Source organism: Mustela lutreola, chromosome 16, assembly GCF_030435805.1.
Source record: "Mustela lutreola isolate mMusLut2 chromosome 16, mMusLut2.pri, whole genome shotgun sequence".
NCBI classification, from domain to species: domain Eukaryota; kingdom Metazoa; phylum Chordata; class Mammalia; order Carnivora; family Mustelidae; genus Mustela; species Mustela lutreola.
This window is the reverse complement of record NC_081305.1, coordinates 40,825,383-40,841,540: the sequence shown is the minus strand read 5'-3', so window position 1 is coordinate 40,841,540 and position 16,158 is coordinate 40,825,383. Positions and strand designations below refer to the sequence as shown.

The following is a 16,158-nucleotide window of genomic DNA, read 5'->3' as shown; positions in this document are numbered from 1 at the left end:
AAGGGGGAGCGGGGAGACCTGAGCCTACTGGTTTGCCGACTCTGCTGGGCCCCCAGCTCTGATGACCTTGGGACGGAGGGAAAGGGACAGGCACAGACTTGAGATGGCCGAAGGCCGCTGGCCGGCCCCACAGCATCTCCCCTCTGAGCCCAGGGATGCATCTCCGGTCTCGCCCCTGTGGGCAGAAATTGTCATGGGATCGGGTGCTACTCCATACAGGCATCTGTGCCCAAAGCAGGAGGCATCAGGGGTCACGGTGCCTTGGTGTCCCCTCCTCTCCTCCGCCCCAGCCCAGCTCACGCCAGGTCACAGTGGTTGTGCACGAGTTCCCCTGCGTGTCCCGCCATCCCCACCCTCCCGGAATCCCGGTCACAGGCTTCCCTGCTGTGCCCAGCTGCGGAGGCCGAGCCAGCCTGTTTCTGGTTACCTTACATGAACCACTAATTGAAGTCTGATGTTCTTGGCCCCCAAACAGTCAGAAATGACAGCTCTGTCTCCAGCAGCTGGGCTTCCAGGGGGGAGCTGCGAGTGGGGCAGGGCAGGCTCCCAGCCCGACCAGGAAGGCTACTTGCTGCTCGCTAGCTCAGGGGCCTGGGCTGGGGGCCGGTTCGGAGCCTCATCAGAGCCTCAGCCCCGGGGCCACGCACACAGGCTCCACATGCATCCGTGCATGTCCACAACCGCTGGCGCTGGCAGGCCCGCCCTGGGGAGAGCACCTGTCCCTCCTCCTGGAAGGCCCCACGGAAAACCTGGGTCTCAGCCTGGAGGAGTGGGACCCAGCACTCCTAGGGCTGGTTTCCACTCAAGCTGCCTGGAAGAAACGATACAGCATAGGAAGTTCAAAGCTTCCTTAAGAGCTTTTTGGTTCTGCCGTCCATCTAGCGGGGACGGGCCTTGGCGGGGGATGGGGCCTGGAGGAGGCCGGCCGACTGGGGCAGCTTGCCCTGGGTCTGTGCACGTGGGGGTCCGTGGGGCTCCGCAGTCATGCTGGGGGTAACAAGGGGCAGGAACCGGCCAAGCCCAGAGGTATCTGCGAGAGGGGAGGGTCTCCGCAGCCCCTGGGGCCGGGGCCAGCGCCAGCGCTCCTGGATGTAGGGAGGGCTCGCCTGGCCGGCCTGCGGCCGAGGCACGCAGCCCTCCGTCCACGCTGCAGTGCTCTGAGCCCTTCCTCTCCCCACAGGGTGTGGAGCGCATCGATGAGCCTGGCCTGCGGAGCCTGCGTACCACACGGCACCTGGAGCCCGGCATGGTGCTCACTGTGGAGCCGGGCATTTACTTCATCGACCACCTCCTGGATGAGGCCCTGGCCGACCCGGCCCGTGCCTGCTTCTTCAACCGCGAGGTCCTGCAGCGCTTCCGGGGATTCGGCGGGGTGAGTGCCCACAGGCCCCGCATCCCGGCTCCCAGGACACCCGCACGCTGCAGTGCGTCACCCCATGGTCTCGAGACAAGAGCGCTGGTGGGAGGGCGGACACTTCACTTCCCCTCTTGAGAAGGATCCGGCCTGTGCCTTCCCTTGGTCTGTCAACAAGACAGATGCAGATTCTACAACCCGCCCCGCCCACCGGGCAAACAGATGGCCTCCCGCAGCAGCCTAGAGGCCAGCCCCTTCCATCCTGGGCAGGACAGGCTGCTCCTCAGAAGGGACGCCTCTAACCAGCGGCTAGTCTGACCCTCTAATCTAGTGTGTGAGGCCAGAGCTCAGAAGGAATGAGAGTGTCTGTTCTTTTTTTTTTTCCCCAGAGTTTTTAGATGTGTCTGAGTAGGGGCAGAGTCAGAGTAGGGGAGAGAATCTTAAGTAGACTTCCTGTTGAGCGCAGAGCCTGACATAGGGCTCAATCCCAGGGCCCATGAGATCATGACCTGAGCCGACATCCAAGAGTCAGGCACTCAACCCACTGAGCCCCCCAGGCGCCCCTGTGAGTGTCTGTCATTATGACGCAGGTCCGGATCGAGGAGGATGTTGTGGTGACCGCCAGCGGCATGGAACTGCTGACCTGTGTGCCCCGCACGGTGGAGGAGATTGAAGCGTGCATGGCAGGCAGGGACAAGGCCTTCACTCCCTTCTCTGGCCCCAAGTAGAGCCAGCTGGGAGTGCCCAGTGGGACCAGGGACCCAGCCTGCCACCTGTCTTCACAACTGGCCCTCGAGTGGCGAGAGAGGGGTGCTCAGAAATCCCATGGCTGCGTCCGTGTTTGAGCGTGCGGTTTCCTTGGGGGAGTGGGACTCTTTCTTAATGCTCTGCAAGATCACACTTTGCTGGAATGACGGTGGCTTTTAAAGTGCTAATGGAAAAGAATTCTGCTCTTTAGCAGCAACTAAGATGTGTCTTACTGTCATTTGTATTCTTCTGCTCAGGGAAGATTCATTTCCAGTGTTTTCTCTCAAAAATCAAATGCACAGAGTAGAATCTGCAATAAAAACTTTCCAAAAATGGTCCTTTGTACACAACTTCCTCTCTGTTCTCGCCCGGCAGCAGAGCCTGGCATGCGCGGACCTAGAAGCTGCTGGGACCCAGGGCTGGCACTACCCTACATGGTGAACCTGTGGAGGAAGAAGCCTTTTCCACGTGGCTACTGCCAGAAAGCTCGATTTCGGAAGGGGGCAGAATTTTTTGTGGCACTTAAGGCACAGTTCTGTAAAACCTGAGACTTGCAGGGGTGCCTTGTCCTTGGTGCCCTTTCCATGGGGACATGCTAGCAAAGCTGGCATCCACCCGAACGATACGGCCACCTAGGGCAGCTCCATGGCAGAGGTGAGCCTTCTCATGTCTTCCATGTTTGCTGAGACCTTTTGTCTTCCCTAAGTGTAACCCCATGGACCGAACTCCACTCAGGCAGGGAGCGTTCTGGGGCCAGCTAAGCCCAGTCCCGGCCGATGACATATGCTATCCTCACCTCTGCTGGCCCAGTCCCTCATCCCATGGCCCTGCCCAGGCCGGAAGCTGGGAAGCTCTGTGCCAAACCGCTCCGGGCCTGTCTCTCCACAGCGCGCTCATCCAGGAGTTTCCGAGCCAAGGTGAAGGGACACCAGAGATGAAACCCCGACAGGTGGTCAACTCTGTAGCCCAAACTAGGCCTTTTGAGATGTCACGGAAGTGTTGAGTACAAACCAATTCCTTCCTGAGGCTCTAACACAAAAGTGCTTGCAAAGTGACCTCATTAAAATGAGACCACCTCGGTTCCAAATCACCATTTATCTCGTTGACTCCTCAGACTGACCACAGCCATGTTTTTAGGTTTCCTACAGTACACAGGCAGTCCCTAAGTTATCTGTGACCTTGAGCGATTGGCAGTGACGGTCTTGAGTGTCAGGAGTCTCCATTCAACAAGGCTTCTCTGCCCCAGCTGCACCTGCAGGGGACACGTTCTGCCATCCGGGGTTTCGCCTGCCCTCACCCCCCTCCAGAGAAACCCGGTTAAAGCAAGGCCGGCACGCTAAAGGGACAGTTTCGTTTGTGGGGAGAAACAGAGCCAGCTGCGTCACATCTTTCCCCTTCCTTTCCTTCAGACACCTCATACCAAAACTGCCTCTTTCACATACGTTTTCTGTGACTGCCAAGCAAGAAGGTCAAATGAGTAAGGGGCAGTTCCCAGTTAACTACATGTTCTTTGTTGCAGAGAGATGCTGGGAGCATAGGTCTGACTGGTCTTGCCAGGGTCAGGGAGTCAGGAACCCCTCCAGTGGTGCAGGGTGCGGGTGGCCGGCAGAGCCCACTCTATCCCGTGTTCTGCACCCAACTCCTCACACCTCCAAACCTCTGCAGAAATGCATACAGCTTCAGAAACACCTCAGAGACCCTTCTAGAAAGCTGAAGAGCACTCAAAAAGCCTTTCTGAAACCCTGGATCTGCATATACATTCACTCTAACTAAGCATCTCCTCCGGGCCAGCGTAGTTTAAACCCACCGCCACTTTCTCCGTCACTGCCAACTGCTCTCTGAGCCTGTGGGTTCCCAAGAGGCTTCGCCTTGAACAAGCACAAATCTCTTCACGAAAAAGTGCCATGAAGGAAATTAACAGGGCTGGCCTTGTCTTGAAAGTCAGGGGGCTAGCGAGACTAGATGAGGCATCATGACGTGAGCTGTTCGAAGGCGGCATGGAAAGAGCCTGGAAGAGCCCTGCGGTCAAAGCAAAGTAATAGGGGACAGAGGACAGAAGGAAAGCAAGTCCACAGATCAAGGGAACCACGTTACAAGGAGACTGGGTTTCCCTCTGGTTACAGTGGGAAACGAAAGAAGGTTCCAGAGAGCAGGCAGTGGTCCAAGGAGACCAAGTCCGGGCAAGAAGAGATGATGGTTCTGTGCAGTGGGGGAGGGAGGGGAACACATTTCAGGAGTAGAAGGGAAAGGTGGCAGAGCGGGAAGGCCTGGCCAGATGCCCCTTGGCTTCCAAGCCCAGTTCTGCACCCCGGGCCCTCCGGGCACCGCTGCAGAGCTTCCAGGCCTAGAGCTGCGGGAGGAATGTATGGGGCAGTAGGAGATGACCTGGGGCTAGCAGTCTCCTCTGAGTACGTATGTGCACGGTGCCCATAGGCTCTAGATACTCCCCGGCAGTGACCAAGAAGGTCCGAAAGTGCTTTTGCTGAAATAAGAGTTGTCACCTTCACAAACCGTCTCTACAGAAAATTTCCCAAGACAAACTGTTTATGGGCTTCCAAATTACACCTACTTTGTAAAAACAAAATAGGACGTACTACTCACAGAAATAATTACTGCACTACAATTGCCATTTAGATGCAGTAGGTAGAAACCTATTTCCCAAGACATGAAAATGGCTGAAGGATCACAGAAGAGTCTCTAAATGACATCTTCCCTTGAAACACTCAAATCAGCATGGATTCAGTATTGACTCGTTCATTTGTAGAGACACTCTACAGCACCACGTAAATGAAGATGAGGTACACGCTATAAATTGTGCTGCTAGGGGAAAGGCCTTACTTCGACATTGCCATCTGCTTCAAAGCCTCAAGCACTCATTTCTCCTGCCACTGTGTGAATGCAGACCACACACCGAGACATGACGCATCCAAGCCGGCGTGCCAGCCACTGCCTTCTCTACCCTAGTCCAGGCTTCCGAGTTAGAGACCACCAGACAAAGAACAGCCCTGAAGAGGCACTCTATATTCGGAGGAAATGATGTTCCTATCCAATCAGGGAAATCTAGGCTTGGACAAAAGCCCCTCTTGCTCCCTGCCCACCCCCTCACGCCCCCCTCCACCCGTCAGTGACCTTCACCCCTGCCCTGGGCTGGGAGCAGGAAAGACGGCTGAGCCTGCCTGCTCTTCAGAGCTCCTGGACATCTGGACTACTTCCTCGGTGTATATGAACAGAAAGAAACCCACAAGAAAATACAGTCATTATTCCAAAGTTTTTTTATTTCAAATTCATTAAAAGAAATAAAATTATATTTAAAAAAATAGAGTAATCTCACAAACTGAGGAAGGCCAGGAACACAAAGAACAAGGTAAAGGACTTTTACCTGAGAGGCAACTCTAACAGCTATAGAATGGACTTTCTCCTCCCTACCTTCTGTCAAACAGAAAATTGCTTCCTATTCTAAGGCATCGAAAAGCACTCTGAGTGCTAACTGGGCTGTTCGGGTACAAAGTTTCAAGCCCTCTAATGGGGACTGAGAAACATCAAAAGCTGATTTAATACCAAATATTAAACTGCACATACTACTTTTTTATGTAAATTTCAGGATTTCACACTCGTGACCTAAATTTCAAACACCTGGTCATAAAAAATTGCTATCTTACTACGTCTTGGTAAGAATGTCCAAAGTATCCTAGCTCACATTCCAGTCACTGCAAGGGGCCAGACAGTGGAAGAGTTGCTCTGATCTCACCTCCTGCTGCCAATACCACCCAGAAAGCACCCATCTCGGATGACGCAGATGCAGTTAGACATTTACACTAAAGCCTAATTCCTAAATCAAGGGACCTGCCAGCAAAGGCAGATCAAATCCTAAAGGTTCACATGTAACCTACAGAAGTTACAAAAGTCAACTTCTAATTCCCAAAGCTCTAAATCTACCCATTCCCCATACTTGGTTTCCCTCAATTTGATACTGAGAAATCTATCAAACTGCAAACTTTCATTCCCAAACACTTCAGTAAGACAATGGTTAACATTTTTGTTCTATGCATACATGATGGCTTGTGCTAAAGTTCTGGTTTGCATAGGTAACAGGAAAGCCTGAATCAGTTTTTCCTAAAGTTTCAATCTGTTCGGATTTGAAATTTCGAGTGCACACCACTGATGATTTCCCTAATGCTCCTTTTCCAAGATGGGTAAGTCAATTCGTATAATTGGTAACCATAAATTCCACAAGGACATCAATTTCTGAAAGACTTTTTTTTTTTTTTTTTAAATAAACAAGAGGTAACAATGTCTGTTAATACCTTTACAGGTACTTAAAGATTCAAGTGGCCTAACTGCACCTCTACTTAGGTTAATTATATAATATCAGTCGGCTATTAAAGATTCAGTAGGATTCTGTGGGTTACCTCCTAGTCAAAACATCTATCGACTGAGAAGCAGACTGATACTCCAGCCAGAGTAAATTGGTGTTGGACCCTAACAGAAACCTCAATCCTGTCTTCTGGCCCTCCGGGGAGCTAACCCTCCCGGGACAGTGGCTCTCAAGAACAACACTGGGTTCCAGTCACATGTGGAAGAGGCTCACGGCCTTAATAATGGCTTTACTGAGTTGCAGGTCACAATGGTATTTCCACTGGCCCAGAAGAGCAAAGACAGCAGTCTTGCACCAACCCAAGGGGACAACTTCTAGGTCCTAGTAAGAAACAATATGGCCAAAAATGAAGTGACCATGTCCAAATAAGATACCTGGTAACACAAACTTTTTAATCAGATGTGACTCTTGTCTCTTGTCACCAGCCCAGACACATACACACAGTAATACACAAAAGTCAACAAATCTGAGCTAGGATTGTGCTTTAAAAAAAAAAAAAAGAAAGAAAAAGAAAAGAAAAGAAAAGAAAGAAATCAACAAAGACAATCAAAACCACCGACACTGACATAAACCAGACCTGCGCATCCCCAACTTCAGCGACGGCCATTTTTTAGTCTCAACAAAAATGTCAATATCCTGAGTTTTACCAGCATTTTCTTTCTAAAATAATTTATGGGACACAAAAGCATACAAATGAACAAACAGAAGCAGTGGTACAAAAAGTCTACAAGAGCCCACTAACTAGAAAAAGAAACATCACAAAAACAATATAAAAAGATGTATTTAAGTGAAATAAATTAAAGGTTAAACCTTACACTTTCAAGTTTTCTTAGACTACTATTTTGGGAGACGGCATAGAGTTGATGACATATTTTTCTAATAATCACTTGGTTAGGATCAAATGCCAAATGATCCTTCACAAGAAATTTATGCCTTTAAAAATCATGGCCCCATTTCAGATATTTAGACACAGGAGAAACTACCTAAATCTCAATCTGTAAACTGTTAAGGCATTTGTTTACTAACTTGACTCTCAAAATGGTATTTTAAAAATATTTACTTATTTGACCACCATCTACGAAATAAAAATTACGATATACAACTCTTGGGGGTTTTTTCTTGTTAGAAAATAAAATAATGCCAATCCAATAACCCAAAGGTATCCCAAAAGGATAATTCTAATATGCTTTACTGTTATTTTTAAGAAACCTATTTGCCTAATTATTTGTATTTTTAAGCCAACTGGCTGAATGCTGCCTTTAAAACGCAACGGAATTTACTTAACCTGGCACCAATACTCAAAAACTTACACTTGTTGGGGGAAAAGAGTACTAATTAGGCTAAAACAAGGTTTATGTTATACATAAAATCACTCCAAATTACAAAGTGATTGATTTCTATAGCCCTAAGGATTTTTAATACATAATTTAGAAAAACAAATCACAAAACAATCAACATAGATGGCATTCAACTTTCCTTAGTCTAATTAATCATCTCCAATAAAACCAAGACCCTTCTGCAGGACCTGCCAGTTCCCCCTTCCTTTTATCAACCTACAAAAGAAGCATTTCTTGGGAAGTGAGCATTTATTAAGAACATCAAGGTCCAGGGGTGCGTTTTTTGTTTGTTTTTTTACCATATACCTTAAAAATGTGTGTTCTCCACACAAAAAAATCCCTATCATTTAAAACTAGATAATTCAAATTACATGGCTAACATTTTTAAGCTAATCAACCCTTCAGTGCTGATCCTGGAAACAACCTTCAGTGGATCTTTGAATAATGGAACGAGACAGTGTTCGGCCATTGATATGAATGGTGTAGGCAGTCACACCTTTAACGTTCAAGCCACGAGTCGTGAAGTTTCGAAGAGGTGAGGTCTACTGGCCTGCATTATCGGAAGCTGTTGTATTTTCAGTGCTAGTGGGTTGCACGTTATCTGCAAGGTTGTGTGCGTGCTCAAGAAACAAATCTTTCAGTACGCTTAATTCCTTAGTCAGCAATTTAATTTTTGCTTCCAACCGTTCATTCTCTTCTTTGAGCTGATTCACTCTCTGCAGTGTATCCTGTGCTTTCTGCTTGCTTTTCAACCGGCTCTTTTTCACAGCCATGTTGTTCCTCTCTCTGCGCTGACGATACTCATCGCTGTTGCGATCCATGGGCGAACTCTTTTTGCTTTGCTTGCTTGGAGGCACGGCTTTGCCTCCTCCCCCCGGGCCAGCAGGCACCAGCTGAGGAACCTGCTGTAAGCCGCTGGCATGAGCCTGAGTGTGAATAACACTTATCCCCGGAGAGCTGTTCTGCTGGGCTATCTTGCTCATTTGGGCTCGCTCTCTTGTGGACACAGAACAGGCAGAAATGAGAGCAAAGTGATCAATGGTTTCCACACTAAGCTGCCAAGAAATCTTCACATGTACCTAGTTAAAAAATAAATTGCATTAAAATGTTTGAAATGACAAGATCAAATGAGATTAAACTTGCATGTACCTAACAGTAGGCCAACATTAATTGATTATGCTGAGAAAAGTATACAGAAACTGCCAACTGTTCCAATGTTTCAGAAATCTAAATCATTTAATTTAGAAAGGTAAGTTAGTACAGGAGCACCAGAAGGCCAAATTCAGCCCACCTGAATCCCCGAGGGTACTGCCCATCTGTGATTATTATAAAAAATGGAAGGAAAAACAAAAGAATACCACTAATTAGGTAGCACAGATGAACTAATAGCACTTGGCAATCTGCCAGAGAGAAATTTGAGATATTTAGGTAAAACACAGAAAACCTGAGTTCAATTAGGATAGAAGAGACACCTGCAAAGAAAGGGGGACAAAGTTTCAATTATTGGCTCACATCAAAACAGAATCCCACGGCACCGTGCCCGACCTCCACAACCTGCCAGGATGACTGCATGCTCTGACACCAATATGCAGAGACTGAGTCACCAAGAACTTGACTTTTCTCCCGGAGTACATCTTTATGGAGTATTACGAAAAGACTTTTTTTTTGCTGGGGAGGGTGGGAGGGGTCTTGGGTTTTTGTTTCATTTTTAATGACCTCACAGATCGTAGTTTACACCGATTTCCCAAGTTAGCTTCTTGGTTCAGAGATCCAGAAGCTCTGGGACCTCCAGTGTGCTGCCCCATCCCACCATGCTGCTTCTAAAAGCCCTAATGATGCACCCCAAGGAGACCAAGTATGGGGCTGAAGCTCAGCAGAGAGCCTGAGCCGGCACACACTGAACACAGCAGACACAGCGGAGGGAACACCAACTCTCCCAGGTTCCTGTGCTGCTGCTCCTAGGAATGAAGCCACAGTTTCAGAGACTAGTCATACTTGGATCACCATCAATCCAACTAGGTCACTACAACAGCCTCAAGATGTGTCAAAAGCAGACCTACACGAGCCCATACAGGATCATGAGGCCACTTCAAGACAAACTGACTCAGCAGATGAGCCATGCCTACCAAGAAATCAGGACTCTTGGAAATTTAGACAGCAGTGTTACGAACCATAGAACTATCCTGCTCTCTTTTCACAAAACTGCGAAACCTACATCAGTGGAAAAAACCTGGAGCCGGAATTCTGAAATGCCTCAAATGAGTACATCTCACAGTTCTTAGGAAAAGCTCAGTTAGTAAACACCAGTAGCTTCACCCAAACCTTTAGCCAGGCACTTCTTGTATAAACAATCTTCACTGGTCTGCTTTTAAAAATCTTTCCTTTTAAAGTCCATATTATCATTATTTTCAATTGTTTTCAAAGCCACGCATGCAGCCCTGAGTTAGTGGGTCACCTGTTCTCACTCCAAACTAAGGCAAAAGAGATAGCTTCCTTCCAAACCACAGATGGATATCTACTCCAAGTCTATCTTCAATAATAGACATTTCAGGGGCGCCTGGGTAGCTCAGTGGGTTAAAGCCACTGCCTTCGGCTCAGGTCATGATCTCAGGGTCCTGGGATCGAGCCCCGCATCGGGCTCTCTGCTCAGCAGGGAACCTGCTTCCTCCTCTCTCTCTGCCTGCTTCTCTGCCTACTTGTGATCTCTGTCTGTCAAATAAATAAATAAATAAAAAATAAACATTTCACAATTTTCCTGGATAATTTATGATGTTGCCTATTTTTCCTTCCAGTTGAACAGTGGCAATTCAGTATTAATCTGGGCCACCTTACCACTGTTAGTGGCCATCTACATTATTGCTTATTTATTTGGTGTAAAGTGAACATAAGAATTTTAGGTGAGTTTTAAAACTTCTTTAATACTTCTCCTGGGATTGTCTCAACTATCATGATCATGGTCATCTTATTTAACTTTTTTATTTTTCATACACCAATTATGTTTTTAATCTTTAAAGCTAATCTCTAGGGGCGCCTGGGTGGCTCAGTGGGTTAAAGCCTCTGCCTTCAGCTCAGGTCATGATCTCAGGGTCCTGGGATCGAGTCCCGCATCGGGCTCTCTGCTCAGCAGGGAGCCTGCTTCCTCCTCTCTCTCTCTCTCTGCCTGCCTTTCTGCCTACTTGTGATCTCTGTCAAATAAATAAAATCTTTTTTAAAAATAAATAAATAAATAAAAATAAAGCTAATCTCTACAGACAGCTCAAAGATAACAATGATCCAAAAAACACAGAGCAGGAACCAGGTCAATTTTTGTTTTGGCTCTGGCTCCCACAGTTTTGCTCTGGACCTATCATTCCCCTCTTTGGGCCTCAATTGCCCCAACTGCAAATGCGGAACAGAGAATGTTAAGATGTCTTCTGCCTCTGAAAATATGCCACGAACTTCAGTCACTATAAAAGAGCCTTTATGCCCTGCTTTTTATTCCCAAGTCACTAAAAGCTTTTAATACAGGCTCCAAATTCAGTGATATTCATGCCCATTTTTGTATCCAAAGATACGGGAATGGGGAAGAGCTATTTTACCTCAGCCTGACTCCTCTTGCTAGGGTACTAGGCTGAACATAGCAGGTGTGAGGGAGAGAGGGGGGCTTTGAAAATGTGCCCTTTGCTTGAAAAACAAAGAGTAACTATCAAACTGGTAATAATATAAGCAAGGAAACTTGGAAACAATAAAAAGAACTCAAAAATGATTTTTTTTAAGTTCCTCAACCAAAGCCAACAAAATAAGTTTTAAGTGAAAAATATCCATTAAGGAAAGTAAACCAAGTAAAGGGGATCAAAGGGCCAAGTGATCCAAGAAAGTTAACTCCAGATTATCAATTCTGTTTTTACACAAGCCAAATAGCTACCTTCAAAGTTACACATTTCACAGTTTCCACTATCACTTATGCTTTTGTTCCTTCCACAAACATTTACTGAGCAACTACAATGGGGGAAAAAAATGAGTTTATTTCAAATCTGGATATTCAATCATAAACAAAAGTCTGGCTCCTTTGTGGACAAACACTATTCCAAAGTTCATTCTACAGGAAGTAGGGTGGTGCCTCGTTTCCTAGCATGTGAATCATTCAAGCAGGGAGCAGAAGACAAACTGAAGATCAGTAGTTCTCAAAGTGTGGTCCCTGGACCAGCAGCAGCAGCATTTGGGAATTTGTCAGAAATGCAGATTCTCAAAAAAAAAAAAAAAAAAAAAAAACCAACAACAACAAAAAGAAATGCAGATTCTCAGGCTGCCCCCCTAACCCCCACATAAGAATCCAGAGCTCTAGGAATAGGGCTGAGCAATCTTGTTTTAAAGGGCCCTCCACACAATTCCGTTGACACTGAGGTTTGAGAGCCAATGCTGCAGATTAACAATGGATCTTTAGAAAGACGGTCCACTGGGCAAATTTTTTTAAAATTCAGATTTCTTAATTCAAGTAATGTTTATTCAAATCAGTAACACACTGAAAACTCAGAAAGGTTAGAATGAGTAAAACAAATTTCTCTCACGTTTCATTTAGGAAAGCAAACTTGTCAAGACTTTCCTTAATCCTCCTGTCATTTCTTTTTTGATGTTATAGACAACCAGATATTCCTCCCCATGCTCCCCAAAATAAATTCTCAACTCAAAATTTCCTCATGAGCATCTATACTCCAAAATATTCACAGATGTTTCTCCCTTACTCCCAATCTGTACAATCATTGGTATCTGACAATTCTACCCATCCACCTTCCAAAAGAACTTCCAAGCACCATCCCTCTCTGTCCTAACACCACAGAATTACCTCAGGCTGACATCATCTCCCAGGGGCACTCATCCCCTCTGGTTTAGCAGTGCACCCTCCAACCATGGTCTCCAGAGCAACTGAGCACTCAGACCTGCTCCGGGGTCCAGCATCAAATTGAAGGTATTCACTCCCCGCCCAGCCCTTGCTCTTTATGCTTCTTCACACCGTGGTAATACCGAACAACTACCGATCCCTAAATGGTCACGCTTTCTTTTTTCTTTGTGTGGCTGTCCAATCTGTTCCCCTAGTTTCTCTGTCAGTGCCAGCTCTATAGTGTGGCTCCCTGCAGACCAAGCTAGAGGCAGGACTCTGTCTTCATATCTATATGGCCAGCACCTAGTGGAGGGCCAGCCACAGAGTGGTGGAGTGTCCTGCACTGGAGAAATACCTGTCCAATACTGGCTCAGAGGTGAAGAGAAAACATTTATTTTTATAAATGTCCTATATAAAAATGAGATTCTCCAGCACTGAAATCTCTTAAAACAACCACAATTAAATCAAGAGTGTTAGTAAGATCGTAGTCTTCCTACCCTAAGTTCTCGGTCTTTCTTTATTTATTTGACAGAGAGAAATCACAAGTAGGCAGAGAGGCAGACAGAGAGAGAGAGAGGAGGAAGCAGGCTCCCTGCTGAGCAGAGAGCCCGATGCGGGACTCGATCCCAGGACCCTGAGATCATGACCTGAGCCGAAGGCAGCGGCTTAACCACTGAGCCACCCAGGCGCCCCAGTTCTCGGTCTTTCTTAAAGGTGGACAGGAAAATAAGAATACAAGTCCACTTGCTACTTCGAGTGCCCGGTCTACACAATGAACATTTCTTGTCTGGTCTTTGCTTCATCTAAGAACCTTTATTTTCTATTTTGCCAGTTATGTGTTCCAATGAATAACCTCAAGTTCTTAGGTACATGTTGCCAAGGTCTGACAACTCTGTACTTAACGGGATGTCAAGGTAAGCAAAGTCAATACATACCCAAATGAGCAGGATTTCTATTTAGCTGCCACTGCTTGCTTTATGACCCAACTCCGGGCTCCATGAAGGAGGGTACATCCCTTCAGGAAGTACATGAATGATCCACTAGAGTATGGAGAAAATGTACGTTCATTTGCCTTTTTTAACATCATTTTTTAATCTACTTTTGGTAGGATTTACAACATACAAAAAAAAACAGTACACACAGTGTTTATAAATATACCTCTAACAGGAAATCTTACTCAAATAAAAAAATTCTTTAACCCATAGGGTTGGAAAGCCAGAAAGGTAGGAGACCAATGAACCTACAAGAACCCCGTGGAAACACTCGCTCACAAGAATATACAACAGACCCGGAACTGCAGCTACCCACGTTTACCATTACTGTGATCAGGTGAGGCAATCCTAGACCAAAAGACCAAATTCAATCCCCTGAGGTCCTATTTGTCTTCACCAGGGACTCACCAGGTGCTGTTTAAATCCCTACAGGTGAAACCACCTCTCCAAAATTAGACAACTGCTGACGGTCATGATGTGCTCTGGAGAATTTAACGGATACTTTGAAAATATGAAATCGTGTTTCCTCCTGTTTTTCAGGCAAGTATTAAAAACGACTGAATCAGACGAGTGCACCCACCAGAAGCAGGAATCAAGAAATCGAAAAATCCTTCAGCTCACTGGCATCGTGTAATTACTCAGCCTTATTTATAGGAAGCTTTTTCAGAAACAGAGAATCCGCTTTAAGAACAGCTCTTCCCCAATACTGATCAAGTGGTAATCGCTGACCAGATTTTTAAACTTTCCAGGATCAGGAACTTTTAAGATGCAGAATTCCTTAGTAGAGCGAGCCCTTACAGTATTTTCTTTCCAAAATTTATCTGGGAGTCGCGTTATCCTATCTGAATTTAAGGGCAAACTCTTTCACGTAAGGATTCGCGGAGTATAGGCTCGGGGAGAAAACTACCAATTTTTGGTGTAACCCACTCACCTGAAAACCCTTCTGAAACCGACACGTCCTAAGGTGCCCGATCACAACACAAGTCTCAAACACAAGGCCAACGGAACGAAGGATTAAAAACATACAAGCTCCCGCGGGAGGACCGAAGACCCTTCCCCCTCAAACATGCACTTCCATCCTCTTCACCTGGACACCTCTGCTAGCGGTCTTCTAGCCTGTGTTCGCTGCGACCGGCTCACGAAGCGCCTCGCTTCTGGCCCGTCTCTTTTCCCGGTCCACTGGCCGCACGTTCGTCTAACCTCGTTGGGCAGTGAAGTGCAGGACATTCGCATTACAGCTCCTCAAGCGAGCGCGGGATTAGTTCTGGAAAGTCATGGACTTCACCATGAACTGCTCTCCTTGCCCACTTGGACGCTCTACGAACTTCGGAACCGAAGGGTCGCCGGCCCGCCCCGAGCGGTCTTGGAGGGGCGGGCAAGACCCGATGTGGCACTACAGTGAGGGACGGTCCACCTCCCGCTGCTCTGGGGAACACCCCGTATCCCCGGGGGCCAATAACGCGCCGGGCCTGTCACCACGGCCCGTTTCTCCAACAGACGCCGGGTTCCAGAGGGGGCACACCTCGTCCCCCGCCCCGCCCCACCCCACCCCGTCCCGTCCCGTCGCGGGCCGGCGGCGAGGGGCTCCCGGGGGGGAGCGCGGGGGTCGGTGGGTGGCGCCGCGGCGCTGGGCCGCGGCCAGGGATGAGCTCAGCGGCCCCGCCGGGTGTTGCCGGCAGGTTGCATCAGACGCCGCGCGGGGCCGCCGCCCGCGCCGCGGGCCGCGCGGGGCCTTCCCGGCCAGCCGGCCGCCTCAGGCCCGGCCGGCACCTAAGCGAGCGGCCGGCTCCGCCGCGGCCTCCTCCTCTTCCCTCAGCCCGCCCGCCCGCGGCCTCCTTACCTGCGCCTCCAGCCCGCCCGCCCCCAGGCGGCCTCCACTCCGAGCGGCCCCGCGCGGCGCGGCCCGACGAACCCAGGCCTCGCAGCCCGCGAGTCACCGAGGTGGAACGACGGTTACGAAACCGGCAGCCTCCGCCCGTTCCGCCGCCGCCGCTGCCACCGGCTTCCCCTCCTCGCTGGGGTCGCGCGCGCCGCCGCCGCCGCCGCCGCCACGACCAATTGGAGCGCCGGCCTGCGGGCGACGCTCCCGCCCCTCGCGACGGGCGGCGCCGCCAGCCAATCGCGAGCGGCCTGGCTGCGGGAGGCGGGCACGTGGCGGAGGCGTTGGCCACGGCGCGGCAAGGCGCGGCGGGGCGGACGGGTGTGGCGGGAGTTGGCGGCTGCTCCTGGCGCCGCCCGCATCCTCCGCGGTTCGCGCGGGGCGGCGGACCCAAGCTGTGGGCGACCGGCGGCGAGGAGGGCCGGGTGAGAGCTGGAGGCGTTGGGGAGCTGAGGCCTTGCGAACGCAGCACCTGTCTTTGGGAGGCCCAACTTCCTGCGGTGGTTTTTTGAATCCCCGAAGTCCGTCTGTGTTTTGCCGCGTCCTCGGGGAGGCCCCCTGGGCGTCCCTCGCAGCGACCGTCCCAGGGAGCGGCCCACAAGACGCGCCTCCCGGG

At 48.9% G+C, this 16,158-nt stretch overlaps 2 protein-coding genes across 4 annotated transcripts in view; one reads left to right on the top strand and one right to left on the bottom strand.

Annotated features, from left to right (window-relative positions):
- PEPD (peptidase D) overlaps positions 1–2,436 on the top strand; it is a 108,656-nt gene extending 106,220 nt beyond the window's left edge. Inside the window, exons 14-15 of the mRNA XM_059153728.1 lie at positions 1,181–1,372; positions 1,945–2,436. Of these exons, the coding sequence (XP_059009711.1) occupies positions 1,181–1,372; positions 1,945–2,082 (330 nt within the window). The 3' untranslated portion in view covers positions 2,083–2,436. The remainder of the gene's footprint in view (positions 1–1,180; positions 1,373–1,944) is intronic.
- Positions 2,437–5,350: 2,914 nt separating this feature from the next.
- On the bottom strand, positions 5,351–15,639 carry CEBPG (CCAAT enhancer binding protein gamma). 3 transcript variants are annotated; one of them, XM_059153730.1, is made up of 2 exons: positions 15,504–15,639; positions 5,351–8,892 (listed from the first exon to the last, which is right to left on the bottom strand). In XM_059153730.1, exon 2 carries the CDS (start codon positions 8,794–8,796, stop codon positions 8,356–8,358), a length of 441 nt encoding a protein of 146 aa, XP_059009713.1. In that variant the 5' UTR covers positions 8,797–8,892; positions 15,504–15,639; the 3' UTR covers positions 5,351–8,355. The 3 variants fall into 3 exon arrangements, with proteins under 3 accessions (XP_059009713.1, XP_059009714.1, XP_059009712.1); XM_059153731.1 differs by lacking the exon at positions 15,504–15,639 and adding an exon at positions 14,751–15,302; XM_059153729.1 differs by lacking the exon at positions 15,504–15,639 and adding an exon at positions 14,595–14,728.
- Positions 15,640–16,158: the final 519 nt, after the last annotated feature.

What these genes read in the sequence shown, in the direction of transcription:
- CEBPG (XM_059153729.1), bottom strand. Translation starts at nt 14,687, where the DNA reads ATGTTTTTAATCCTTCGTTCCGTTGGCCTTGTGTTTGAGACTTGTGTT. An exon ending in GGTTTCAGAAGGGTTTTCAG is followed by an intron (nt 8,893 to 14,594) that starts GTGAGTGGGTTA and finishes TTTTTTAACTAG; the next exon opens with GTACATGTGAAGATTTCTTG.